This window comes from Ptychodera flava, chromosome 14, assembly GCF_041260155.1.
Source record: "Ptychodera flava strain L36383 chromosome 14, AS_Pfla_20210202, whole genome shotgun sequence".
NCBI lineage: Eukaryota > Metazoa > Hemichordata > Enteropneusta > Ptychoderidae > Ptychodera > Ptychodera flava.
Window position 1 is genome coordinate 27,558,809 of NC_091941.1, and position 27,476 is coordinate 27,586,284.

The 27,476-nt window shown below is 36.4% G+C and overlaps 3 protein-coding genes across 3 annotated transcripts in view; 2 read left to right on the forward strand and 1 right to left on the reverse strand.

The window, feature by feature from the left end:
* The window catches only part of LOC139149980 (ribosomal protein S6 kinase alpha-5-like), a 96,585-nt gene extending 85,634 nt beyond the window's left edge, over positions 1-10,951 (forward strand). The window contains exon 15 of the mRNA XM_070722097.1: positions 2,689-10,951. Coding sequence (XP_070578198.1) covers positions 2,689-4,343 — 1,655 coding nt within the window. The 3' untranslated portion in view covers positions 4,344-10,951. The remainder of the gene's footprint in view (positions 1-2,688) is intronic.
* A 6,595-nt stretch (positions 10,952-17,546) lies between these two features.
* LOC139149987 (prolyl-tRNA synthetase associated domain-containing protein 1-like) lies at positions 17,547-19,175 on the reverse strand. Its single transcript, XM_070722123.1, has 2 exons — positions 18,938-19,175; positions 17,547-18,161 (listed from the first exon to the last, which is right to left on the reverse strand). The coding sequence occupies exons 1-2, from the start codon at positions 19,157-19,159 to the stop codon at positions 17,730-17,732; spliced, it is 654 nt and encodes a 217-aa protein (XP_070578224.1). The 5' UTR covers positions 19,160-19,175; the 3' UTR covers positions 17,547-17,729.
* Positions 19,176-19,199: 24 nt separating this feature from the next.
* Positions 19,200-27,042, forward strand: LOC139149986 (BRO1 domain-containing protein BROX-like). The gene is made up of 10 exons (XM_070722122.1): positions 19,200-19,359; positions 20,170-20,373; positions 21,140-21,238; positions 21,833-21,905; positions 22,360-22,465; positions 22,806-22,981; positions 23,584-23,665; positions 24,072-24,222; positions 25,775-25,937; positions 26,768-27,042. Exons 1-10 carry the CDS (start codon positions 19,259-19,261, stop codon positions 26,864-26,866), a joined length of 1,254 nt encoding a protein of 417 aa, XP_070578223.1. The 5' UTR covers positions 19,200-19,258; the 3' UTR covers positions 26,867-27,042.
* Positions 27,043-27,476: the final 434 nt, after the last annotated feature.

The window sequence follows — 27,476 nt, forward strand, 5'->3', positions numbered from 1 at the left end:
GTTGTTGGCTCATTTTAAGAGCATGCACGACCGTCACATGCTAAGTGTTGGGCTGCATGTTGAATTGACTAAGCTAGGATTTATGGGTTCATGGTGTGCATGTAACAGTCAGATAGATTAAAGTTGCCCCACATGCCAGAAAGATAATGACCCATTTAAGTCAGGTGAAAATTTATCACAGAAATGATATTTCACCATGATTTCACTTAAATCCATTTTTCATTCCATGGCCTGCAAGGATTGTCAATACTAATGTAACACGGTAAAGGAAATTGGCACTATTATTGAAAAGAAAAGCCAGATTGCTAGTTTTTAGTCTCCACGGACACCGTCCGGGGGGACTTATAGGTTTGGTCATGTCCGTGCGTGCGTGCGTGCGTGCGTGCGTGCGTGCGTGCGTGCGTGCGTGCGTCCGTTCACGCGGATATCTCAGAGATGCCTGGAGCGATTTCATTCAAACTTGGTACAAGGATTACTTCATATGTCATACAGATGCACGTCGATTTGTTTTGTGGTACGATCCAATATGGCTGCCAGGCGGCCATTTTATTACGATTTTTTCATGTACAGAGCCATAACTCAGGCATGTTTCAACTGATTTTATTCAAAGTTGTGACAAGGACATTGACCTATGTCATAGATATGCATGTCAATTTTTTTTGTGATATGATCCAATATGGCCACCGTGCGGCCATTTTGTTATGATTTTTTCATGTACAGAGCCATAACCCAGGCATATCACAACCGATTTTATTCAACTTTGTACAAGGACATTGACCTATGTCATACATATGCACGTCAATTTGTTTTGTGATACAATCCAATATGGCCGCAAGCGGCCATTTTATTATGATTTTTTCATGTACAGAATCATTACTCAGGCATGTTTCAACAGATTTTATTCAAAGTTGGTACAAGGACATTGACCAATGTCATAGCTATGCACATTGATTTGTTTTGTGATACGATCCAATATGGCCGCTGTGTGGCCATTTTATTACGTTTTTTGATGTCCAGAACCATAACTCAGACATGTATCAAGCGAATTTATTCAAAGTTGGTACAAGGACATTGACCAATGTCATATATATGCACCTTAATTTGTTTTGTGATACAATCCAATATGGCTGCTGTGCGGCCATTTTGTTATGATTTTTTCATGTCCAGAACCATAACTCAGACATGTATCAAGCGAATTTATTCAAAGTTGGTACAAGGACATTGACCATGTCATATATATGCACCTTAATTTGTTTTGTGATACAATCCAATATGGCTGCTGTGCGGCCATTTTGTTATGATTTTTTTCATGTACAAAGCCATAACTCAGGCATATCTCAACCGATTTTAATCCAAGTTGGTACAAGGACATTTACCTTTGTCATACATATGCACATTGATTTGTTTGGGATACGATCCAATATGGCCACCGTGTGGCAATTTTATTACGATTTTTTCATGTCTTGAACTACAACTCAGACATGTATCAAGCGAATTTATTCAAAAGTATTTTTATCACAGACCTAATGAAGAGGACTCTATCCTCTCTGAGGACCTGTAATCAAAGTACCCATTAACAAGTGGGGACTGTGTCATCAACGATGACTTGTTAAGTAGTTGATCAGTACACTGTGTTTTCATTGTCATAGGAAACATTATTTTCTCGTCATGAATTAGAGATGTACGGTACATCAGATATCATGTTTAATTCAAATTTAATTTTTCAATCATTTTCTATCATAACATAGGATTTTTATGTGTGGGCAAATACAATGGTCATGGGAATTTAAATCTGAAAAATTGTTGAGGGGGTTCATATAGCAAACACCTTGATATTTATATAGATTGGGCTGTCTCGCTCATAGCAAGATTTCATTTTACAAGATGTGAAAGGAAATGCTATAGGTTAAGGACACAATGGCAATACAATTTAAACAGACAGGTGTAATAAGACACTATTAAATTATATAAACGCAAAGCATAAAAAAATAAAGCTTTCATCTGTGTCTTTTAGGTACTCCTCTGCCAAGGACTTGTCAATAGAATTGATCACTGTCATTAAATTAGAATCAGTTTAAATTAGAATACAATTGCTCGAGTATCTTCATGATCAGTGCATTGCAGACTGCAAGCAGGTCACTGAAAGCAATGACTGACAAATAAAATCAGTATTACTTCTCATATCAGAAAATGTTGTAAACCTTAGAGGCGATTAACAGCTATGGAGGACAGCAAAGATCAGGCAAAGATGGATATTTCATCATGTCTTCATCAGATTTTAATTGGATTGTAGTTGAATATTACCATGTCTTAACATTTGGTGAAGTTGAAAGACAAGGTTCCTTGTGGTGGCAGATATATTATCTCAAAATGAATATTTCCATGATCATAGATAAAAGTTGTCACATTAACCCTTTGAGTGCTGAAATTTTTCCCTCCAAAATTTACGTGCAACATTTTACAAATTTTTATGAATTTTTCTGCAATTTTTTGATAATTTTAAACCAAATGGACATCAAATTTCAGCGTTACAGTTTTTTATCCAAATTTTGACAAATTTCTGAAAAAAAATTGACTTGGGTATATTGTTGAAAGGCAGCAAAAATTGACTTTGGTACTCAAAGGGTTAGTGTTCAGATCAAATTTATTTCACTCTCAATCGTAACATTCCTGTTTTCCACCCACCAGGTTTGTTGACTGTTGACCCTAGCAAGAGGCTTACAATGAATGAATTGATGAGAAATGAGTGGATACAGGGCCAGAAAGTGTTCAGCTCCACTCCGCTCATGACCCCGGATGTGTTGAGTTCCTCAAGTGCATCCATTCAGACTGCCGTCAAAGTTACGTTGGACGCCTTCCACAAAGCAGCCAGGCAAGGGTTTCACCTGATGGATGTCAGCAATGCTCCGCTGGCCAAACGGAGAAAGATGAAAAAGAACAGTTCTACAGAGCACAGAAGCAGTTCAAATGAGAGTACACACAGCTCACATTCCCACGGAAGCACTACACCAGTTCCTTTCATCAATCCCAATCTCTGTGGAACAAACCAAGTGCCTGCAGGAACCACTGCACCTCAAATGGCAGGGACAGCAACTAGTCTACAGATGGTTTCTCCGCCAATCAGAGAAACCTCTCCGTCATCTCAAACAGTTGTAAATATGCCCATTAGCATTTCTTCCTCAGGAATTCTGGGTAAACGAGGTGCTCCGAGCACCATGCCCCTGACCCTTGTCTCTAATTCAGGAACCCTCTCTAGTACTATGCCTAGCCAGACTGCAAATACCTTGCAAAGTTTAAACGTTATAGGTACCAAGCAGGCAGTAAGTAGTCCGCAGACAGTTCTTAGTAATCAGCATCCCATGGCCAGTAACAAAACAAATAACCCAGGAGTAATCATAACGCCAGTTACAATTGGCAGGATAGGTAGTCAGCCAGCTTCTTTAGCTTCGCCTCCCAGTGGGATAGGTGCTGTCAGTAATACCAACATCATTTCTGCGTGTAAAACCAGCCCACAGATATCACCTATCACTCCGGTTCTACAGTTTGCAAAGCCATCTTTGACGGCCCCTGTGCCCCAGGCGGCACAGAGCAGCAAAGTGCAGGCAACTAGTCCACAAATCCTCTTCACTAATCCGATTAGCAATATGCCCAACACTGTTCAGATTCAGAATCAGCCCGTTGCGATACCAGTGTCTAGCCCAGTGCAAACCACCATTCCTTCCCCACAAGTCAATGTTTCCACACCACAGTTCCTAATCACCCCACCACAGTCTGCCACATCTCTGTCACCTGTCGTCAGTGGCTCTGTGTCACCTCAGATGCTCACTGTTAACAGCAGCACATCGTCTCTGTCTCCTAACGTAGGGCCTTTAATAGCCATACCCATAAACCAGCCAACATCGTCAGTCAACGTGCCTTTACAAACCGTCAAAGTCTCCTCCCCTGTTTATTGTCCTGTCAATCCCGGTCAGAATCAAAACGTTCAGTACATCACTGTGCAGAACTTAAACCCAGGGGTGCAACTGCAACCTGGCACAGCGGGCATCCAGGGGATGGCACTTCAACAGCAGGGCTTGTCTTCTCTCATACAAGCAGTTGCACCAGCCAGTGGTAATCCCAGTGCCCAGATCATAATACCAACAACACAGGCCCAGGTCAGTAACATATCACCGCAGGCAAGTGTGCCTGTCGCCACAAATCTCCAAAACTTCTTACAAAACAGAGTGCCTAACGTACAAGGCGGTGTCAATCTCCCTGTACAACAAATAGTATTGCCCACTTTACAGATGGCGCAATCCGGTAATCAAATAGTTAACAAAAATGTAAATAATGTACACAGGTAAAGACTTTCATTCCTTATTCAGAAGTCAGCTTTCCATATTTTGGGAGCGTTGTGTAAATTAGACTTTTAGCGAGAGTTTTGTCATGAAAATTAAAAAAACTTCTATATCTGTAATTTAAATATGTAAGATGAATTTGATACATGTATGTAATGTAAAGATTGATTTTTTACAAACTCTGTAATTTAAATCGTACAAGTTCCATGCATTGAAGTGCATCAGGCTGTGAGGATATCTAAGCCGTAGGCTGAAAAAAAAGCCGTTGCATTAGATATTACCAATATTGATCTTTTTGTGACAAATTTTACCGAAATATTTCATATACCTAATTTTACTTTGATGTTGGTGGCAATAAAAATCATTCCATTCATGTATAATGAATTAATTAGCACACTGTTAGAATGAAGGCAGTAGAGAGGGGGAAATGAAACTACTTTTTTGGTGAGTAAATAGTAAAACATTGAAAAAAATCATGGATTTAAAATTACTCTTCATAGTGTCACTGCAGTTGATGCAGTTCTTTATAGTACTAGTAAAACACAGGCTCCGCAGAAGTGCAGTGTCTCAAGGTAAGGTTAGTCACCAAATGGACATAAAATACTGCAATACAGCCAGTCCGTGTTAAATCAAATGCTTTGAGCTCCTACAGCGAATTAAAAAGTTCTCACTGTATAAATCTGAAAACTTCTATCATAAAGTTTGCTATTTAAATTTAGTTTCATGCTTTAGGTGTATATGACTTCTCTAGGTTTGCTTTTCTCCCACAATAAATTTAAAATCTAACAAATAAACAAAACTGAGGTGGCATGAATGTCTTCAGATATTAAAATGTATGACAGACAGATGGTGATGGAATAAGGAAGATAAATATTAGAATTAGCATTTTGTATGCTTTCCTTTTTCTTATCCCAAGTTTCATTTTTTATTGTACAGTTGAAATATCTCAGCAGGTGTACATTAAAATTAAGAAGTTGAAAAGAAATTTATTTAATTTAAGTCAAGTCAAGTGATCCACATCAAACATGAATTACTGGCTGTGTATTGGCACACAACCAGTGTTTGCCTCGAAGATTTTCTAAGTTGGATATCAAAGCAGTTCCTCAGTTGATTGGACTAGTCCATAGTGGTCAGGTTGATTTGAAAATTTCTAGATTCTTATGAAAGTAAAGAATAATGTATATGAAAGCTTGCTGACTTAGACTATCTAGCTGTTCTTTGGATGAGTACTGGGATGCGATGTTGTTACAGTCACTTGGCAAGCTTAAGTATGCTTGAACTTGTACCAGTGGTAGTAGTGATAGGCATGGTTGTAAATAGTAGTCATTTTGACTGAAATACACAACTGAAAAACTACAGTATTATTTAAATAGTTTAAACTTGCTGAAAATAGCCCTGACTTTGAAGTGGCTTAATCATGTCCTTGATGAGATTGATGTCATGTTGCAGAATTTTTTTTTATCAGAAACAATGATGCACATTCTAACCCTTACAGATTTTACAGAGTCAGACAATAAATAATTGCACTAGATTTATCAAGTAATGGAGGTAAACCTTCCTGTCTATGCCATCTTTCATTACGTAATGATGTCCTGGTCGAATGATTCTGACAAATCCTATATATTGTGGTGAATTTTACTGGTAGAAGATGCAAGTCAGATGGGTTGATAGAATGCCAACATGTTCAATGAGATGCATATCCATTTCAAAATTAAATTTAAAATGTGGGCTGACTTGGTTTAGCCATGGATTTTGTTGATCAATATCATTTTTTAACTCACTCATCATATTTATTTGGGTTTGACCACAGTTTGGTAGTGACACAGTCACAGACATACTGAAAGCTGTGTCCATAATGCAGATGTTTATTGCTCTGCTGATCATGGGCTTTGATTCTAAATCTTAAGTGTAGAAGTGTTTGCTCTATCAACAGTATAGAAGCCAATCTCTGCCTCTCTCCTGTTCTTTTCAGCAAAATGCTATGGATTCTCTCTCCTGTTCTTTTCAGTAAAGTGCTATGGATTGGATATTTTGACCGGATGTATTTAGCACAAGACTTTTCACAGTTTTAAATTAATTTGCGAAAATGTTGGACAGTTGGATAAATGTTGCTGTAACCAAAAATCTGATATGACGTCACAAAGCCACGGGCCATGATATATTCTGTACCAATCTGATTAACATCATATGTAGAGATGGCAACATTTCCACCTTTACTCGTTCTTTGCTGTTCTCGTTGGCTAATAGTAGTCTCTCTACATTTAACCCAACTCAATATCCTGTTCAAATCTCATGATCATGTTGCTTTGGACAAGATTTGTGTGATTGTGATAATTCAGCAATTACCTTTGGTAATTGTGACATTACATTACCGGGCAGAAGCAAAGCCAGTTTAGTGTAATCTGACTTACTTAATGTTTTTTGACTTTGCCAGACACCTCAAAGTTGAAACTGATAAGTTCGAGCAATTTACTTGCTGTTCTTTCCGGTAGCTTTTGTGTTCTAAAAGTGAAAATGGTGGGAGGGTTAGGGGTGGGTATAAACCTCTTTCTGATTGGTGGGCTGTTCTGCGTGAAAGTTGAACAAGATCTTCTATGCCATTCAGTCAGATGTTGTGAGGCAACTATCAGCTAACAAAAACAGCAAAGAACAGGAAAAGGTGAAAACATTCCCATATCTAAATCTGATTTAAATCAGATTGATTCGGTACACGTTTAACTCTGACAACTTTCCCTCAATGGAGGCCAATGTATATTTCTTGTGCAAGTAGAATGTGATGTCATTTCATTTGCTAAAGGTATACAGTCACCTGTAATCTAAACATGCCCATATATGGTCAAAGGGCCGTTCCTTGGTATTCAAAATGCCCATGTGAGGGCGCTGTTTTTAAAACGGCCACCTGCTTAAAATCTGTGATTGGTTAGATTTTCTCTTTCCATGGTAACTCTGGCAAATTGGAACAGGTGACATTATACCTTTAATAGAAGAGCGAGTGTTTAATAATAAGAGACCTATCCATGAATATGTTCAATAACAAGAGACATGCATGAATGTGCATATATCTAATTGTTTTTAACTTGTATGTTTATCTTCTGATGTATAAAAGAGCTGATAGCAAATCCTGTAAAATTTCAAGTGCACAATTCCAATGTGAAAGAGAAATGCCAATAAAAGCATCAGTATTCTGTCAGCAAGGGGGAAGGCCTTTGATTCATTGACACCTGTGAATGATTTTCTTCCTACCTTCTGTGACACACAATTGACTAGCACATATGCAGTATCAATTCATCTGACTTGCCCTAGAATTGGTTTAAGTCTGTGAAATTGATGGGGTTGAGTGTATGATTCATCAAGGCAAAGTGTGTATTAGCTGGATTACCATGTGTACATAACATAAAGAATACTTTCTTGAAAAAAGGTCTAGTATCCAGATGTATTACCCAATGCATACATACGTCCTACTAACTTTTAGCCCATCTTCCATTTGATGATAAAAATGCGAATGCATGGTCAAGTCTTTTAATAATGTGATGGCTTCTTTGTTTTATCAGGAGAAAGCAGCCTTCCGATTGGAAATTATAGCTATGATTGAATCAGAAGAAACTTGTAAATTAACTGATAGCAGGGTACATTTGCAATTGGTACAGAGTAGGTACATGAAAGAGCATGGCCATATATAGGGATTGATAAATAACAGCCTGTAAGATGTGCTGTGCAGTAGTGCTAGATAATACGTGGATATAGCTATAGTCTGGAATGAGTTAATAAAAATCAATGTCAGTCAAAAGATCATGATGTTATTGGGTTCGTTTTAAGTAAATTATTGGTGATCTTTAATTATGTTGCCATCAAAGTTTTCATTCAAAGCATCACAATGCAATATAAGCCATTTCATCTCATTCTCGATGAATGAATTAACCTTTTTTCAAATATGTCTCCATGTCAAATTTCAAGGTTACTGACAAGAATTAAGTTTATGAGGTTTCAAAACCCATGGCATGTATACTAACAAGATGTCTTGGCTTATGACATTTTCAGGGGAGTTAGATATACATACCATCCTGATAGTTACCTGTATTTTGTTTGGAAAAACTGGATATTTTTGGTGCTTTTTCTGTGTCAGAAATATGTTGAACCAGATAACATGTATTGTTAGTTCAGGATTGACACTGATGGTTCATTGAGTACATTTTGTATTCTTCCACAGAAATATTTTATGATACTTTTTTCCCAGAATTCTTTGTCAATTTGATGCGTGTTTTATTAGAATGGAATGTGATTGAAATGTTTTGTAGGATTTTTGTAAATTTTGGTGAGGAGAGGATGTATTATAATAAATGGTTGAATTTCTCCTTCCCCTTTCCCCATATTCCCAGGTTTTGAGATCAAACTATGATTGTGAAATTATGGACAGTGAACAAAGATCAGCCATTTCACCCCCATCTGGCCATCTCTTTGTATAAAAATTTAACTTACACATGGAAGAAACTGGAATGAAGCAATTTTAGGGATGAGATGGGCATAGGGAAGAATGATACTAGTCTTTCCATGATTGCTTCTGTCATGGAAACATCATGAATTTGAATTCTTAATCATGGGGTCAAGTGAAAGGTTCGCAAACGAAATGTGTAAAATATTGAATTCCGTTTGAAAATTTAAGTCTTGTTTAACACTTGTATTGTAGACTCTTGGTCTACGTATATTTTCATTGTAAACTGCATCCAGAATATGTCTCTAATACTCTAAAATAAGCAGCAATTTTTTGAACTTTGTTGACCCTGTCAGTCTGTGACAGAGTTGAAATACAAAAATAATCTGAATCAACCCTGTCTTTGAATTTCTATTGCTGTTTTTTTTTTAAATGCATGACATATGTGAATGTCACACTATTGGATGAAGGTAACATGTATGAAAAGTTTGTACTTCACAGATTAATCAGAAAAATGTCTTTGAAATGGTGTCAGTGTGATGAATTTGTGTGAATACAGAAATACATCGCAATAAATATTAGAGTAAGGTCTTTGGCCAGCATTCTCCTTTTATTAAAACGTACAGAATGGAAGAGTCATTTTCTCTCTGAAAGAAATTGTGCAAACAGTGTTGGTTGCAACTTTTTTTATTGTGTTACAAATTAAACCAAGCTTCAATTATACATTAATCCACATTACCCTAAATATCATGAATGGTTGAATTAGGCAGAAAATTTGGTATTTCAAGATGCTACATAGCATCAAGCGAGAAATTGTTAATGAAACACAGATTGTATCACGGAAATACTAGAACTTATTAAAAGTTATGTATCAATCATTTCTCTGTGTACAACAAACTCCAGGTATTTTGTAATTCCCTCAGTCTATTTTAATGTGATGCTGGTGTCTGTTTAAACAACATTCTGTTCTTGACATGACATTGCATATATTTTGAGGATGGTAGCCTTTGATACCATTACACAAAGGTGGTAACGGGAATGTAGAAAGTTTGATTGGTTTTGAAAGGAGACCTGAATCAACAAATTTTAAAATGTAAATATTCAGTTGGACTGTTTCCCAATGATTGCTGTTGAAATATCAACACTCTAACAAAAGTACTGGTCATATAACACAACACTATTTTGTCAGACAGCAAAATGTTGTTTCATGTGATATTTCAATACTTGAGTGTCCTTGTTTTCTTTGCCAAACTGTAAAGTCATGTAGAGAAATGCTAAATTATGGCATGTAGTTTTGTGGAGACATTCTGAAACAATCTGATTAAAATCAGATGCAGGAATGGGGATGTATCCACTCTTCACCATCCCTAGCTTGTAGAGAGGCAATCAACAGCTAATAGAAACGGCAAAGAATAGACATCAGGTGGAAATGTTGCATCAAATCATCTGACTTCCATCAGGCGGAAGATCCTTTTCAGGCTGTAGCCCCAGATTGCTCATCAGAAACTTCACCATGTGAGAATTTAAATCATCATGGTCATCATATATGTTAAAGACAATTGACGCATTAAGCAAAGCAAGGACGGCAATAATGTTAATGAAAGTTTCAGAGATGCTGGTAGTTGCTTCTGCGATTATAAAAACTGGTAGTTTCAGAGAAGGATGTATAAATATGTATTTATTGAATCTTTGTTGTCTGTGAGCTCAAATTTCAATTGGATTGGTTAAATTTTACCTAACTGATGCTGTCTCAGCTTGTAAAAAAATTTTTTCGGAATCCACTGACCAGATTCAAACTGTGTAAGTATTGCACTGGCCTTCCTGCCTCTGCTGCCTCCAGTATGTTCTTTTCCACAGAGAAACACAGCAAATACCAGGAATTCAGATGAAAATACATTCAAGTTGGCACTTTTTTGCTTGTAAATAAACCAAATTCCTAGGGAGTATGAAAAATATGTATGGCATGTACCTTTTTTGCTTAATCCAATATGCACAAGAAGTGAGTGTTCAGTAGCTACAAAATATGGTTTAAATTCTGACCCAGCTGGCTGGCTGTATTATGCCCAATACCTGTATCCCTATAGAGACATACACCAAAGTCTGTATTTGTCATAAGGACTGACATGTATGCATTTTTTTTTATTACTTGAAACAGAAATAAAAAAAAACTATGTACAAGGTTAAATGTTAGAGTACTGTTGTAGTGGCTCGGTATGTGAGAGGAGTTAAATATTATCGTAATGCCCTTCAGTGTGTCTGTCTCTTGGCAAGAACCATGTTCCAGATTTTCTTAAAATTTTGTTTGAAATGTTAAAAGTTAATTTATAAAGTTAAGTTAATAATCTTAATTTTGTCAGTGGATAGAATCAATTGGCGGTAGTTATGAATATGTGGAGCTGTTGAGAACATCTGATGTTTCTGTAAATATGTATGTATGTATGTATGTATGTATGTATGTATGTGTGTGTGTTTGTCTGTATGTCCATCCACTGAGATATCTTGAAAATCGATGCAGCTATAACCTTTGAGATTGGTACCAGTGTATCAGCATACATTTTATTTCAGATTGATATACTCAGGTGTTTGTTCTAGCGCTGAAAATAAAGTAGTTTAAAAAATGCCAAAACTGTAAAAATTGTCTCATGGTGAGCACTACACTTGGTCCAACACATGATGCACCAGAAGATCAGATGTGAAGACAGTGTGCGTTCTGATCATACTGCAATAATCTCACTCAAAGTGTTTCACACAAAAAGTATCATATCAGATGCGAAGACAGTGTGCGTTCTGATCATACTGCAATAATCTCACTCAAAGTGTTTCACACAAAAAGTATCATCAGTGTATTATAACTTGCTGAAATGAATTTATTTCGCACAATCATTGACTTGAACCAAGTCTAGGTGAACACAGGATTAATTTGCATGAGTAATGAAATATGAAAAATCTCTAGTCGATTGAAATTACCATAAATTTGCATGAAATTCCTAACTTTGGCGGTTCAGTCTGGCAATGTAGTGGTAACCTGCTAATGGACAAAGTGTAGCAAAAGTTTAAGCTTGTATACATCGGCAAATGTGTGAAAAAAGACCCCCCCCCTCTAAACCAAAGATTTGAGGCTTTGCAAGCTTATATGCTGCTACTCCTGGGTATTATGATTATTCTTCTGCACAGTTACATGTTGGAAACCTTCCGTCAGTTAACTAAATATCAAACAAGGCATGATTTGAAGGGCTGCCAAAAATGTGCGATGGGTCCGGTATATCTCATGAGTATTGTCCGTCAGGAATTCCACCAAAATAGAAAGATATCTGCTAACCAAACTCAAAACTCAAAATAACTTCATAAAGTACATTTCATTTGGTTGTGCAATATGCATGATTGCTTACTTGCATAATATTTCGTTTCAGGACTGATTAAAAACATTGCACATGTGTATAACTGTACACAAACTGTGAAGACAAGAGTTCATTCCTTTCACACCTTGATGACTGGTGATTGTGTAATCATTAAAAATTGTGACATATAGTTGCTATGGCCATAAACGCAATTACACTATTTTACCATGGGGGACACAGGATAGTTTCAACTTCATACAAATTTGTTTCGATATGTTCCATCTTTGTCTGGATATATGTTTATCTAGCCCACCACAAAGAATAGGATTGGACAAAGCTGATGAAAAGTCAGCGCATAAGTCATTTTCATTTTTTATACTACATTAGATATTCTTGAATAAATGTCAGCATTCATTGTTTATTGCATGCCATGGTGTCAGATATAGGAAAGGATTAATTGCTATAGCTTATATGATGTTAAATTCAGTGGCATTGGTCTCCAAACATTTTATTAAATGGAATGGAAAGAGAGATATGAGAGAAACCTCTTGCATCACAAGATGATATGATAGTTAAGCCCATTTATACAACTGTTATAGGGGGCAGTCTAACTGTTATAGAGGGCGGTCTTTAGGCTGATTACTTCATGCATGTAAACAGTTTCTATAGTTCTCAGACCTTGGCCACCTATACTAAAGGATCTATGGTACAGTAATAGTTATCTCTTCTTTGAAAAGGAAAACCTGCTGTGCCACACATTTTAATTTTGCTTCTTTTAGATTGGATAATTGCCTTTGACTAAAAGTCTATCTTCCATTATTTAGCCCTACTACTTTTTTATGATTCTGTGCTATGCTATTTTCTGTTTTTCTGACAGTTGGAACAGGTCAATGCCATTTTGAATGTTAGACTCACTTTTAAGGACGTGGTTAACATATGGAGGTAATCATGGATGGCAGTCTATAGGCATCAATTGCCCTTTAACTTTTTGGTGTTTAGAATTTCTCATATGACCACTGGACCATTTGTTCAATATTTAGTACATATATTGCTGGGAATGCCCCAATAAAGATTTGTTTAAGTTAGTATTAAATATATTCTGTCATCTGCCACACTTGTAAATACATGTACTGAAATCGTTGTGTACAGATTCCTCTTGAGGGTAAAAAACGAAACAAAATGGTTGGCATTACTGATAAACAAGTATTATGATATGTTGGTATTAATGAGTGATGAAATCAACCATGAAATTGTGTTCAACGGAGGAGAATCAGGTAGACTGCCCCAGTAGATATCAAAATCCTCAAGTTAATTTGGCATCTTGCTATTGTAGCTCAACGTTCCACTGATGCAAAACAGGCCAAGAAGATTGAGTTGTTTTACAAATTACGAATTCATCCAAGAAATACTTGACATGGAGCAATACCGACTTTAATGAAGTGGTTTGAGGATCCTCTTCCATTGAACACATTATCAAGCAATTGGCATTGTGTGCATAAATTGAAAATAAATTGACGTAAAATTATGAATATAATATTTTGTCAATACTGACCTTGAGTAAAGGTCAGCCCACCCTTTTGAAACAAGGATGTCTTAAAGTCTGGTGGTGAGACTCTGGCTCAAATCTCCTGATGGAGAGCCTAGAAATACCAGACTTTGCAAAAAATTCATTTCTGTGGGATGTATCTCAGTTTTGGAGATTGTAGAAATAGCTTGTCTCTATGTGTCATGCAACTTCTAAATAAACAGTTAAAATCAAACACCACTAGAAAAAATAGCGTCAATGACACTGTAGCTCCCATCCTGGACTATTTAGTGTTTGTTCTCTGGTCAGATATTTGAACATGTGTGAAAGGGATAAAGTGCATGAAGTGAAAATACTTAAATGTAATGTACTGGAGACAGTGAAATATGTTTAATGTATTTATTCAGAATATAAAATGGAAAAAATACAGAATTAGATATATTGAATACTGTGATACAACCATTAAGTCAAAAAGTCATTTACAATGACATAGTCCCCACCTGTAATAGGAGTATTAGTCTTGATGGGGCAGGAAAATGTGGTCATTAAGAAGTATCACTGGAGTGTATATGTTGAGATCTATGGGCACATAGGTCTATGTCGTTGTTCCCAATTTGAAACACATGAGGCATGTCTAAGTTATGGTTCTAAATCAGGAAAAAAGATCAGACCTCTAGCAGTATTGGCCAGCCAAGAAATACATATGCGCATTATAAATGAGGTACAAGATGTGACATCTTAAGGTCTAATATCCTATCAAAATTGGAGGGTATAGAACTTGTGGTTACTGAGATATGCATATATATGTATAATCAAGGTCAAAGGTCATCGAGGTCACATGACATTTTGAAAAAAAAATTATATTGCTAATTAATCCCTATATGCCAAAAAATCAGATCTATAGCTCTATTCGCTTGCCCAGAATTAGATGTGTACATAATTAATGAGGTAAAGCGTGTGTTGTCATAAGGTCTCCCATCCTACTGAATACAAAGGACATAGCACTTGTGGTTACTTATTTATTGACATTAACATATATTTTAGGTAAAAGGTCATCGAGGTCACATGACATTTGGTCAAACAAATTTCTCTCCTATAGTTATCCCTATATACCAAAATCAGACATCCAGCTCTACTGGCTTGCTCAGAATGAGATATGTGCATAATTAATGAGGTACAGTATGTGGCGTCATAAGGTGTCCCATCATACCATACATGAAGGGTGTAGCACTTGTGGTTACTGAGTTATGGACAAATATGTATATTTGAGGTCAAAGATCACCGAGGTCACGTGACATTTTGTCAAAAAAATTGTATTGCTAAGTTATCCCTATATACCAAAAATCAGACCTCTAGCTCTATTGGCTCGCTCAAAATTAGATATGCACATAATTAATGAGGTACAATATGTGGCGTCATAAGGTGTCCCATCAGGGTGCACCACTTGTGGTTACTGAGTTATGGACAAATATGTATATTTGAGGTCAAAGGTCACCGAGGTCACGTGACATTTTGTCAAAAAAATTGCTAAGTTATCCCTATATACCAAAAATCAGAACTCTAGCTCTATTGGCTCGCTCAAAATTAGATATGCACATAATAAATGTGGTACAATATGTGGCGTCATAAGGTGTTCCATCATACCATACATGAAGGCTGTTGCACTTGTGCTTACTGAGTTATGGACAAATATGTATATTTGAGGTCAAAGGTCCTGGGGTCACGTGACATTTTGTCAAAAAAATTGTATTGCTAAGTTATCCCTATATACCAAAATCAGACCTCTAGCTCTATTGGCTCGCTCAAAATTAGAAATGCACATAATAATGAAGTACAATATGAGGCGTCATAAGGTGTCCCATCATACCATACATGAAGGGTGTAGCACTTGTGGTTACTGAGTTATGGACAAATATGTATATTTGAGATCAAAGGTCACCGAGGTCATGTGACATTTTGTCAAAAAAATTGTATTGCTAAGTTATCCCTATATACCAAAAATCAGATCTCTAGCTCTATTGGCTCACTCAAATTAGATATGCGCATAATAAATGAAGTACAATATGAGGCGTCATAAGGTGTCCCATCATACCATACATGAAGGTGTAGCACTTGTGGTTACTGAGTTATGGACAAATATGTATATTTGAGGTCAAAGGTCACCGAGGTCATGTGACATTTTGTCAAAAAAATTGAATTGCTAAGTTATCCCTATATACCAAAAATCAGACCTCTAGCTCTATTGGCTCGCTCAAAATAGATATGTGCATAATTAATGAGGTACAATATGTGGCGTCATAAGGTGTCCCATCATACCATATATGAAGGTGTACCACTTGTGGTTACTGAGTAATGGACAAATATGTATATTTCAGGTCAAAGGTCACCAAGGTCACGTGACATTTTGTCAAAATATCCGAGATATCTGCATGAACGGATGGACTCACGGATGGATGAACAGACAGACATGACTCAATCTATAAGCCCACTGGACTTCATCCATGGGGACTAAAATTGTGTCACTGCATCCTTTTTGCAATATGAATATGATGAGAAACTAAATTTTTATTTTTTGTGGCCTTATACATGGGAGTCTATGGAGATCTGCCTTATACATGGGAGTCTATGGACGTGTAAACTAAAATATGCAAATTTCACCACGATTTGCCCAAATTTGGGAAAGGTCACTCCTATGCACTTCCATACCAAGTTTCAAATCAATCGGACTTGTGGTTTCAGAGAAGAAGATTTTTTGACAAAAATGAGAGAAATTACAAAAAAATCATGAAAAATAGCAAGTCCAAGATACTGACCCAAGATGTGCACAATCATTTCATGTCAGCCCAAAGTACTTACATGCTAATTTTTCATGTAATCTGCTCAGTGGTTATTGAGTTTTTTCAATTTTGACTGTTTTTACATTTTTTCCCTTAATTTGCATATTTTTGGCAATGACAACTTCATTTGAACAAAATCTCATCTACAGCCCATCATCCATGTACACACCAAATATCAAGATGAAATGTACAGCGGTTTTGGAGTTTTTGATGTTGACGGACAGACACAGACATACAGACATACAGACAAACATACATACAGACATTTCCCTAGCCTATAAGAATAGCTTCCATTGCCATATATACATATGGCTATGGGAGCTAAAAATTGCATCATTCTTTAATAGTATGTACACATTTAGTTGAATCGTATAATACAACTAGAAATACTTTGTTACTATGTTCCACAAACACACAAATGTTTCCCTGTGACACTCTCCTGAAGTTTGATTGTTGAATTAAATATTTTGGTTTTTTCTAACACTAGATTTTGAAAATGTAGTGAACTATAGATGATACATCATCTTGCACATTAACAAATTAAACAAGTGGACAAGTTGTATGGTAAAATAAATCTGATCTTGTTTTATTTGCTGCTGACAAAATCATCCATTGAGAACATGTACTTTGTACATCTCAAAGACGCACTTATTTGTATGTGGATTTGCATTGAACATGTTCACAGGGAGAACCAAATGACATGTCAGACCAACAAGAATCTATACTTATATTTTCACTACACCTATATTGTGGATTATTTTACAGTAAAACATTTTATTGTAATAAAAGAAGTACCATAGTTAAAAGACCTAATTTCTATTTTAAAAAGTAAAACTGTACTTGGGCTGTACCCTGATTGGGTCTTTTGCTCCTCAAATGTTCTATGGCTGCTCTTCAATCCTTTCTTCGAAGGTTGAGAAAATCCATTGGTCCAATAAATGGCATCACCAAATAATTTGCTCAAACCAATGAAATTGACAATATGGTGGTCAAGCAAACAAATTCACATTAATGGACGTGTATGATAAAACTGTTTGAAGGACTACCAAACAACTTTGAAGAACTACAGATGTACCCTGATGCTGGTCCTATGACCACCCAAAAATTAAATGATTTACCCTAACCCTGTGTATGTTGAATTAAACCAGAACTTTCCAACAAGGGTTGAAACTATACAGAGAGACTGAAAGGGTTAAAAGTCAAATGGTTCTCTTCTGTGACCTCAATCTTTGATGACAGACTTTGGCACACAATACAAAATAATCAGAGGTTTTCAAAATTGATTAGAATTGGAGTGTGACCGGTAGACTCCATGAATTTCACAAAATCTTCTGGTTTGATGCCTGTAGATGCAGAATTCACCATTGGGTGAGAGAAGACACGTTCATGCCCACCATGGACAAGGTCACTGTCCAGCAAGAATCGTACATCTTTGTCCTTGTCATTGTACAGTGCAAGAGGGGTGACGCAACCCTGGCCAACACCGATCTTTTCAACCATGATTGATTCATCTGCAAAACGAAAACCACCCGACCCTCCAACTTCTTTAGCAACTTTTGCCAAGTTAACTTCCCTGTCAAAGCGAGTGGTGAGCAGCCATAGTCTCTTCTTCTTTTTGTCTTTAAGGAAGAAGTTCTTGGCTGGAATACCTTTTATGTCTTGAAGGTGAGGCATCATGGTCTCCACTGTAAAAACCTGTTGGTCAGAGCAAATTACATGAACGTATAAGATGACTTTATATTTCATGGTGGCAAGATTGAACCTTTGTCCCTTTGCAATGGGCTTGCCCTTTTGACTGTTGATTGTACCTGTATTAAACACTGAAAACTACATTTAACAAAGGCCTTGCTCAAGAGAAACACCAGCATTGGGAATATCTATGGAGTTTAAAACTTTCATATTTTCAATGTTTGAATTTAGAGTTACAATTTTATACGAAATATTTATATGGGAATACACAAAAATAGCAATTAACAACAACAATACTATGGTATTTCTACTACTACTACAACTACTACTACTAGGTACCACTGCTATCATAACTTTGTTGTACAGCTTCATCGTTGAAGCATCACGGAGGTATAGCCTCCATGGTCAGAGGAATCTTGTAAACGAGTCAATTGAGTAATAGTTTACTATTTTGTATTGTATTTAAATTATTGCAGTCTCACGATAGCACTAAATTTACGTACTTGTAGTGTATGCAATAACGCATCTGTGAAATTAAGGCAAAATCTCTAATTGGGTAAACTTGTAAATAATATATGCCACGCATACTTTCAAGTTTCATTTACAATGGGGTAGTGAATTATTACCTCCCCACATGTACAAGAAGAATTCAAAGTTACTTGTTGGCTGCAATTCCACTCTGCGCCTATGCGGCCGATAGATGTATGTATATACACGTGTTTACACAAGGCGTAGCGCAGAGCGGAATTGCAACCCAACAAGTATAACCGTGGGACACATGCCTCGGGATGTTCCACTGTGCAGATGTCAAAGCCACGACCCTCGAGTTCTGCAAGGATTTCTGCTTTTCCAGCCATTTTCCTGTCTTTTGATGCACCGGGAGCTTCTCCTGCACCATCATTCGCTATCGGAGCCACATTTTGCTCGCCAGCAGACGACATTTTCGAATATTGCCGAATAACTACAGAACGGGAGACACGCAACAAGACGCTTCTTGGGACCATATGACAATACAAACAACATTTGATTTGTAAGGTCATTAAAAGGTCGTCGAGAGAGGGCGGTATCGAAGATGACATCACCGTCACGAAAAACTAAACAAAATGGCGCATTGGTTTCACAGAAACCCTATAAAAGCGACAGCTAGGCAGAATTTCGACCTTGGAGCAGTCGCTTCCACAGGACCTGCCAACAAGATATGTAGGTGAGTGTACCTCGGATCTGAAGTTTGCATGCTATTGTAACCCACTGATTAGATATACGTGCATTCACACACTCGTTTCGAATGCTTGGTGTAGACTCTGTCGTCTACGACTCCTTCCTGATCCCTCCATCCAGCGATTGATGTTATCACGGGTGCTTGAGTCATTGGCTTCGGACATTTCAGCAATGTTATGTACCGTTGTGCCGAGTCTCGGAAGCAGAGAAATTTGGACCTGGCATTCACTGCAAAGGCTTTGCCAATATTGCAGTGTGTATGTTCGAGCGCCTTTACTCCTGGGATGCTATTCTGTACATGTATTCTGTATCAATCATGTGTATGCTACTGTAGTCTGTAGTGTAGTGAGTCTAAAATAGTGGAGGTGTCTATGGATAGGCTGTAGAACCCACTACGTATGTGTATTTCAAATCATAGGCACCATGTAAAAAATGGAACATACCTATTACCCTATCCATTGATTACCAAATATTACTACAAAATTATGGCAAGTCAGAAGGGGGAACTTGAACACTTTGTGAGTTTGTTGGGGGGGGGGGGTATTTGAAAAAATCCGAGAACATTTTTTGGAATCCCTACTCTAGAGTGTTTGTGAATGCAGCCATTAAGAATGAAAGTATTAACATAAACAGTAGAAGCAAGATTATGCAAATGAATACATGCTGTGTACAATATGCAATGTCGGTGTTGTCACATTAATTGAGAATTAAATGGAAATACATCAAAAGTTTGAGCTAATAATTGAGCTTTAAAGTAATCTGTTCTTTCATCATCGTGTCTACTCATGCATTTCAGTGATTTAAGGGAAGCACGTAGCAAGCTGCTGGACATAGTGAGCAACCCTAATATTGCAGTGAGCAGTTTGAAGTCAGCTGTGGAAAACTACTTCTCCCTCCTGCAAGGTTTCCAACAGGCATGTGATGAAAAAGGTGGCGAGAGCAAGCTAAGATACAGTGTGAATTTCAAATGGACAAATTCTCTGAAGGGTTATGAACCAAGGTAAGACCAACTTATACATATATGGAATGCTTAGTGGTAGTAATCTCTCAAGAGGTTTGTCCCACTCATGATACCATTTGCACCTTAACCCATTCTTCTGTCTATGTTTTAAGTTTGTACCATTTACTTAAAGGACCAGTAATGCTAACTTTTGATAATTTTTTTTTACCACTCTAGTTTTTCATGTGAACCATAAATCTTTGTTCTACTTCCCAAAACATGTTGATTAAACAGTGTTCAGCTTTTCAATGCTGTCAATATGTGTGTAAACTGCATTGTTATTGTTGAAAAGTGACTTCTGGTCTGGACCAGAAGTCAAATGTAAACAATAACAATGCATTTTACACAAATAGACGCTAACAAGCTTATTAGTAATAGTGGGTGTTTTAACATTCTTCGGGGAGTAGAATAAGAAGTTGCAATTGACATACAAAATAAAAATAATGAAAAAATCATCAAAAGTTACCATTACTGGCCCTTGGATGTTATGGATGTACCAGCATGTTTGCAACTCGAAGGGTGAAGGGTTCAAACTGCTTAAGAATGTCAGCCTATTGTATCAATAATTTTTCAAGAACTCAAGTCAAGTGTATGAACAGTACATAATTATTTTCTGAAAAATCGCTAATAGTTAGGTAAATGCAGTGCAAAAATATCTGATATTGAATATGACAGTTCGGAATGGTAAATTATGTTTTCTTGATTTTGCAGTGTAAGTGAACCCCTAGAGTAATAATGATAACTCTTCTTTCCTAAATTTTCACAGCGCCCAGCAGGATGTTGTCTTTGAGATGTGCCATATGCTGGTCAACATTGGTCTATGGTATACCAAACATGCAGCCATGTTGGCTGGTTCAAAAGAAGAGTAAGTCTGCATCAACTGATAGGTGACTCTTCAATAGTTAGGGCTGCTTGATATTCTTTCACTATATTAATTATTCTGTGTCGTATGAAATCATACCAATGCTATTCATGTTTTACATTATTATTTTCAAAACTCACCCATATGTGATGATCAGTTTACCATGGATATACCATAGTTCCACCATGAGTATGTTCGAACAACACCTCAGTATACCTCAAAGTACAGATATGTTGATATTGTTAGCGACAAACACTTGACAAGTTCTTGTGTCCTTTATGTGTAGTTTGACTAATGTAATAGTGACAATGACTGGAGGACAACCTTTCTTTCATAATGACAGACTTCTTTTAAAATTTCACACATTGTTTGAATTCTTAAAGAAATTGTGGCTGACAGGTAATTTTTTGAGTATGACAATATCCTGGAATGATGAGTCTTGATTAGATGTAGTGTAGAAATAACAGTTGCATCCTTGAACATCAATATCACAGCCACATCAACTGCTTCATTGTAAAGGATGCAGGAGTATGGTAGGCTAAGATGTCTCACTCTGTGTACTTGGATGATATTCATGTGTCTTTTTCACACTTCCAGGGTGAGCATGGATGAAGCCAAAGAAGTGCATTCATGTTTGAGGACTGCATCTGGCATTTTCACTTTTGTTAAGGTAATACAGGTTGAATATATCATGCTATTTCATGTAATCTTTCCTTCTCAACTTCTAAAACACTTGCACTTAATAATAACTGCACCGTAATTCTATCAAGGAGTGCTTTCCATCACTTATCTCACCCTTGTGTAACTTGGAAGTTTAGAGTAGTAATAATAGCAAGATTTAACTGTTGATGAACTCTTGTACCTATTCCAACCATGTGGTGGCATATGCATGTTTACGAATTGATTTTCAACAGACCAAGGACATTCAGATATTGTAATTTCATAATATTCCAAATGGTAGGACACACCGCAATATTATCTTTCACATCAATATTTTCCACATTAAGTTTTGCACAGATAATAATTTTCATTCACATTGATGAAGTAAAAAATGTCTACAGTGGAGGAATACACAACATTGCATCAAAACAACACTTAACAGGATTGTTTACTTTTATTAACAGGAAAGTTTGGTCGGTAAATTGCTGAATACGCCAGAGAAAGGTGAAGATTTAGACAGTAGGATATTAGTAGCATACATTGAGCAGTGTACTGCAGAAGCCCAAGAAGGTAAGTTCAACCTGAATGATAACTCACAAGCTGCACTAACTTTTCCAAAGACACTGTCCATTTTTTAAATATATATTTATATTAAGTTGGCAGGGATGTAGGGTTGATAATCATTGTCAAAAAATTTCTTGTTAGTGAAATTTCAATGAGTGACAATTTTTGTCTCTCAGTAAGTGATAATATAGCAACAGACTTGTTGGCATATTGGGACAGGGTGCAGTTATTTCAGGTCATTTATTGCACTTAACACTTAAGGTATTGTGTCAAAGATTTAAATTGTGAAAAACACTTTAATCTTGTTAGTTGACATCATAAATATATTATTTACATCAATTTTCAGTCACTGTTGCCAGGGCAGTAGAATTGAAACACAGTTCCAACCTAATATCAGCTCTAGCCTATGAAACAGCCAAGGTTTTCAGAAATGCAGACAGTTCACTTGCACCATTGGAAGTATCACTGGTCGGAAAGTGGAGAAAATATTTACAACTGAAATATTTATTCTACATGGCTTATGTAAGTATTATGTCCAGATTTGTTGAATGGAAAATGGCTGCCCAAATTTGTATCAGAACTCTTCAGATATAATAATGTCAAATTGATTTATATTAGGAACCACTCAAACTTAGGATAATGTACTATCAAATCCCTTTTTGCCCTGGTTTGTTGAAAATCCTGTTTGCACCTATAACAGTTACCAATAATTCACAGAAAGTAATTTGATACTTAAAAAAATAATTATCCATATTCAGGCTGTTTCTGGGCATTGAACAGATGACATATTTGGAAAGATAGTTTGATTTCAAAGTTTGCTGAAAAGATAGGGTATACTTTGAACCTTATTCAGCCAGGTCATTGAGAACTGTAACACCTGTAGAAAGATTTATTGACAACAAACTCAACAGAAAACAAGCCTTGTACATGTAATACTGTTGTATGCTGCTATGATAAACATCAGAGTCTCCATTGTGTTGAAGTTTACACTTTTGTAAACTTTCAATACAAATTTTCCATAATTATGAAATCTTTGGCAGAATTTGATTTTTGAATTGTTTATCCATGTTCTTATATAATGCCTAGACGGCAAAATATTGTACTTGTGTTTCTGTTTCTTTCAGGCACACTGTTTTAATGGAGTAACACTGCTTGAAAAAGAGAAATGTGGAGACTCTATCAAAGCTCTGCAGGAAAGTGAAAAATGTAAGTTTGAAAAATCTACAAATGTGAAGTGTCAGGCCAGTTCATAGCAACTTCAGGAAGCAGTGCTCTCAGAATTTCAGCTGCCCAGACTGACATTTCTTTTTCAAGTTTGCAAATAATGACACATTCCAAAGTGTTCTGTGGTGTGGTGACCTTTAAATGAAAGAGAATCTACGAGAACTGTTCATAGATTAACAGATATGTAACATCTGGTCTCTTTCATTGAAGTAGTCAACAGCAAAAGTTCACAATGTCAGAAATCCTGGTAACAATCCTTCACTTGTGAAATTTGATGGATCGTTTCAAGAATTACCCAGAGTAACTTGCATAGACCAATTTTTAAAATGTTGACAACCATGAGAGACAAAATGCCACAGTTGGTGACAAACTTCTACTTTGAATTCAGTTTATGAAAAAGCCAGTTCCATGTGCAGGGACTATGCGTCAACAAAGGGTCCTGGCTCCACTGCCAAGCCAGCTGAACATCTGTTCTTTAGGAAACTTGGTCCACTTGTGAAGAGGAATTTGGATAAAAGTACTCGAGAAAATGGATTCATGTGAGTTGCTATAAATGTGAGGTCTTGTTAAAGGCCAGGGACTTGATCCCTGGGATCAAGTTTGTTTTAGTCTATAAGAGGATTATAGAGTGTCATTGCCTTTTGTTTTCCATTGAAATTGTAATCTAGTGAGTAGATTTCCCTGCCAGACAATCTGCAGCAGCACAGGTCTTAAAGGAGTAGGTTTTATACCAGCTCTATCTCTGAACATGTTGATTCAACAGACACAATCTTAAAGGAGAACAAATGATAACTTGTAAATAGCCAATTGCAATGTCAACAAGCTCTGATGCCAAGATCAGGGATTAAGGACTGCCCCTTTAAATCATGCAAACCAGTGTAAGTTGTTACAGGTCAACATGTCAGAGTTGGAAAGTTTGCCGACAGTATCTTCTGTTCTGAAAAAGACAGGTATAACTTTCAAGATATTGTAGTAATAAATGTTTAGGTATGCTTCAAATTTTACATGTGTTTGACAGTGCCTAGATATCCTGTTTAGAATCTTACAATCTTGCAATCTTACAATCTTACAATCTTGCATGAAGAGTTTGTGAATCCTAGAAACAGTGGTATGATGAAATCTGTAGTTTTACCGCAACTCATTTTCTTACTCCCCTAAAGTAAACTTTAAAAGTGTCAAACATGTTTGGTGCATTCAATTAACATTCCTAGCCTTCATGTATTCGGCCCAATCACAAAATTGTTTCATTGTTTAAACTGAACAAAATTGTATCAGATAGAAGTGGCAGCATCAGTAGTGTCTAAATGTGTTGGAAAAAGTATTGCCTGATTATTGAATATAAAAAGTAGTGCAAATAGCTGCAGAAGCAGAATACTGGAAATATAGTCAAGAATCCTTCCTGTTTCTTAGAGTATGTTACAATTGTTGACATCCCCCAAAGTTTAATTTATGCAATTCAGTTTTATATTAGGCCAAAAAAAAAAAGAAATGTTTCTGGTCAGGTCTTTCTTTAAAAAATGGTGCGGTGACGCGCATTTTATTTTTTTATTTTTTATTTTTTTTGCCTCAAGGGAGGGAGGAGGGTCAGTTTTATAGTTTTATCAATATAGTCACATATATACTGTTCATGCAGTCACTGATCATTCCCCCCAAAGAATTTTGTCTTTCTCTTCAGCCATTTCGGTTTGGTGTCAGCCACGGCTGCCGGCCACAAACAGAAAAAAAAGGGTGACGCGCTGTTGTTCAAGTGACGCGTGCGCTGACCAGAAACATTTCTTTTTTTTTGCCTTACATCTTGCTAGGTCGTCACTCATTTGTGCAAAACTCCTTCAAGGCAACTTGCTGATAAATGTAAAACATGTCTTTTTAGCTACCATCCTTTTTTAAGAATTTTAGCTGCTAATTTAAACTTTTCCCTATATTGAGAGTGGTTAGGTTGTCTTTTTAGCTAAATTAAAAACCTAATTGTAGTGAAAATCTTAAAACTGCTGAAAAAGCATGCAGCAAATTCAAAGTATTTTACAGTATTTCTTGAGGAGGAAACCATATACGGTACGGAATGTATAATTTTGGCACTCTTATTTTATTTAGCTATTTCCACAAGGTACCAGCGGAAGTACCTGAGTTAGAAGAGAAAGCCATGTATGGTCTTGTCAGCCCAGAAGAATTTCCAACTCCAAGTATCTCATCGTCATGGACGGCAGAAACATACAATGCTTTTGATCTCAGTAGAGCCCCTTCAGAAAAACAAAAGGTGAGATATTTCTCTGCTGTGATTTAATTTCCTGGCCATCATGTATGACCATAAAATTCAAAAATTGACTCCAAATGATTCTAAAGTTGTTCTTGTATTTGTATTTGTTTTTTTATTTGTATTTTAATTGTGGTCATGATGAATAACTTGTTTTGTAGCCCAGGTTTCACCAATAAATGTGCCCTTTGCAATATTAATAGAAGGTTAAGTATTGTGATAATATAATTTACAGATGCAAAATTTTTTATACAACACTGTTTTCCTCGTTTATCAAAAGTAAAACTAGTTGTACAATAATTTTGAAGTTTGAAGTTTTTGGTTGTATGCTTGTCATTTTAGAGATTGTTGCTTTTAAATTCTCTCCTCCAATTAAAGAAAGTGTATTTTCCCTCTCAACACTAGAACAAGATATAGTTGTTGAATTATATGTATGTTTAGGTATTATGTTATATCATAGTGACACTTAATTTCTAGAAATCAAAGTATAATTGTCTTTTGTAGCCAAAACTTAGGCTATAAATGACACTTTCTGTCAGTGACTCCAATATGATTATGAATACAACTACGAAAACAAACTTGAAAACAAACATGTAAATAACTTCAGCATTGTTGACTCCCAAGCAATCCCAAAATGATCCATGACTTCCTAAGCTATCCCAAATGATCAAGACATCTTCTGTAACAGGAAGCCATGATATAATGTTGGAACAATCTGCATCACATTGCACACGTAAAGAAGTTTCACATGAATTATTGCATCCTTTTACAGTTGTTGTGCATGTGTGAGTCAAGTTCAAGGATTTAAACATATTTCATTTTATACCCTGTAGGATAAAAAGAAAGAGGAAGATATCAAACCAATCAAAGAAGCAGACATTGCACAAACTGGTAAAGATCCCAAGAATTCCAGTGGATGTATAGTGTCTTAGTGTAAGAGCTAGTTATCAGAATTTGTATATAGGCTTGTGAAGTATTGAAAATGATTAAAGAATCGTAATTTCTCAGAGATGACCACTTCAAATCTTAATCAGAAATATAAAAGACGATTTCCTTGTGATCATAAGATAGTCAAAGCAGAAATATCTCAGATAAATGTCAAAGTCAAACAGCTTGCATGCAGGAATCAGTAATTTCCTTTTCTCAGAGCTACTGCTTTGTTATAACTTGTGTCTTTTAGAATCAGCCATTCCTGAGTTCATGCTACCAAGCATTGCAAGTAGGAAGGGTAGTACATGCAAATCTCATATACTATAATAACATTGACAGCCAAGGATATAGCTGTAGAGATCATTCCCAGTCCGGGATATTTCAGATTGCTTGCACTATCAAACAATGAGCAGCACATTCTAGATATATTTATATCAGTATGTATTCAGGGTATCTCTTCACAGTTCATGTTTTTTTTTTAAAACCCATATCATGTTGTTAGAGGCAAAGCCAATATTCATAATTTATGTTCAATGGTCAGATGGTAACAGTATTTAATGTTCTAATGTACATAACATACATTTTTCAAAAAGAGATACATCATCTGTGTAA

Coding starts and splice junctions, on each gene's coding strand:
- LOC139149987 (XM_070722123.1), bottom strand. CDS start 19,159: ATGGTCCCAAGAAGCGTCTTGTTGCGTGTCTCCCGTTCTGTAGTTATT. Junction 18,162..18,937: donor GCACAGTGGAACATCCCGAG/GCATGTGTCCCA, acceptor TCTGACCAACAG/GTTTTTACAGTGGAGACCAT.
- LOC139149986 (XM_070722122.1), top strand. CDS start 19,259: ATGGCGCATTGGTTTCACAGAAACCCTATAAAAGCGACAGCTAGGCAG. Junction 19,360..20,169: donor CCTGCCAACAAGATATGTAG/GTGAGTGTACCT, acceptor CATGCATTTCAG/TGATTTAAGGGAAGCACGTA. Junction 25,938..26,767: donor CCCCTTCAGAAAAACAAAAG/GTGAGATATTTC, acceptor TATACCCTGTAG/GATAAAAAGAAAGAGGAAGA.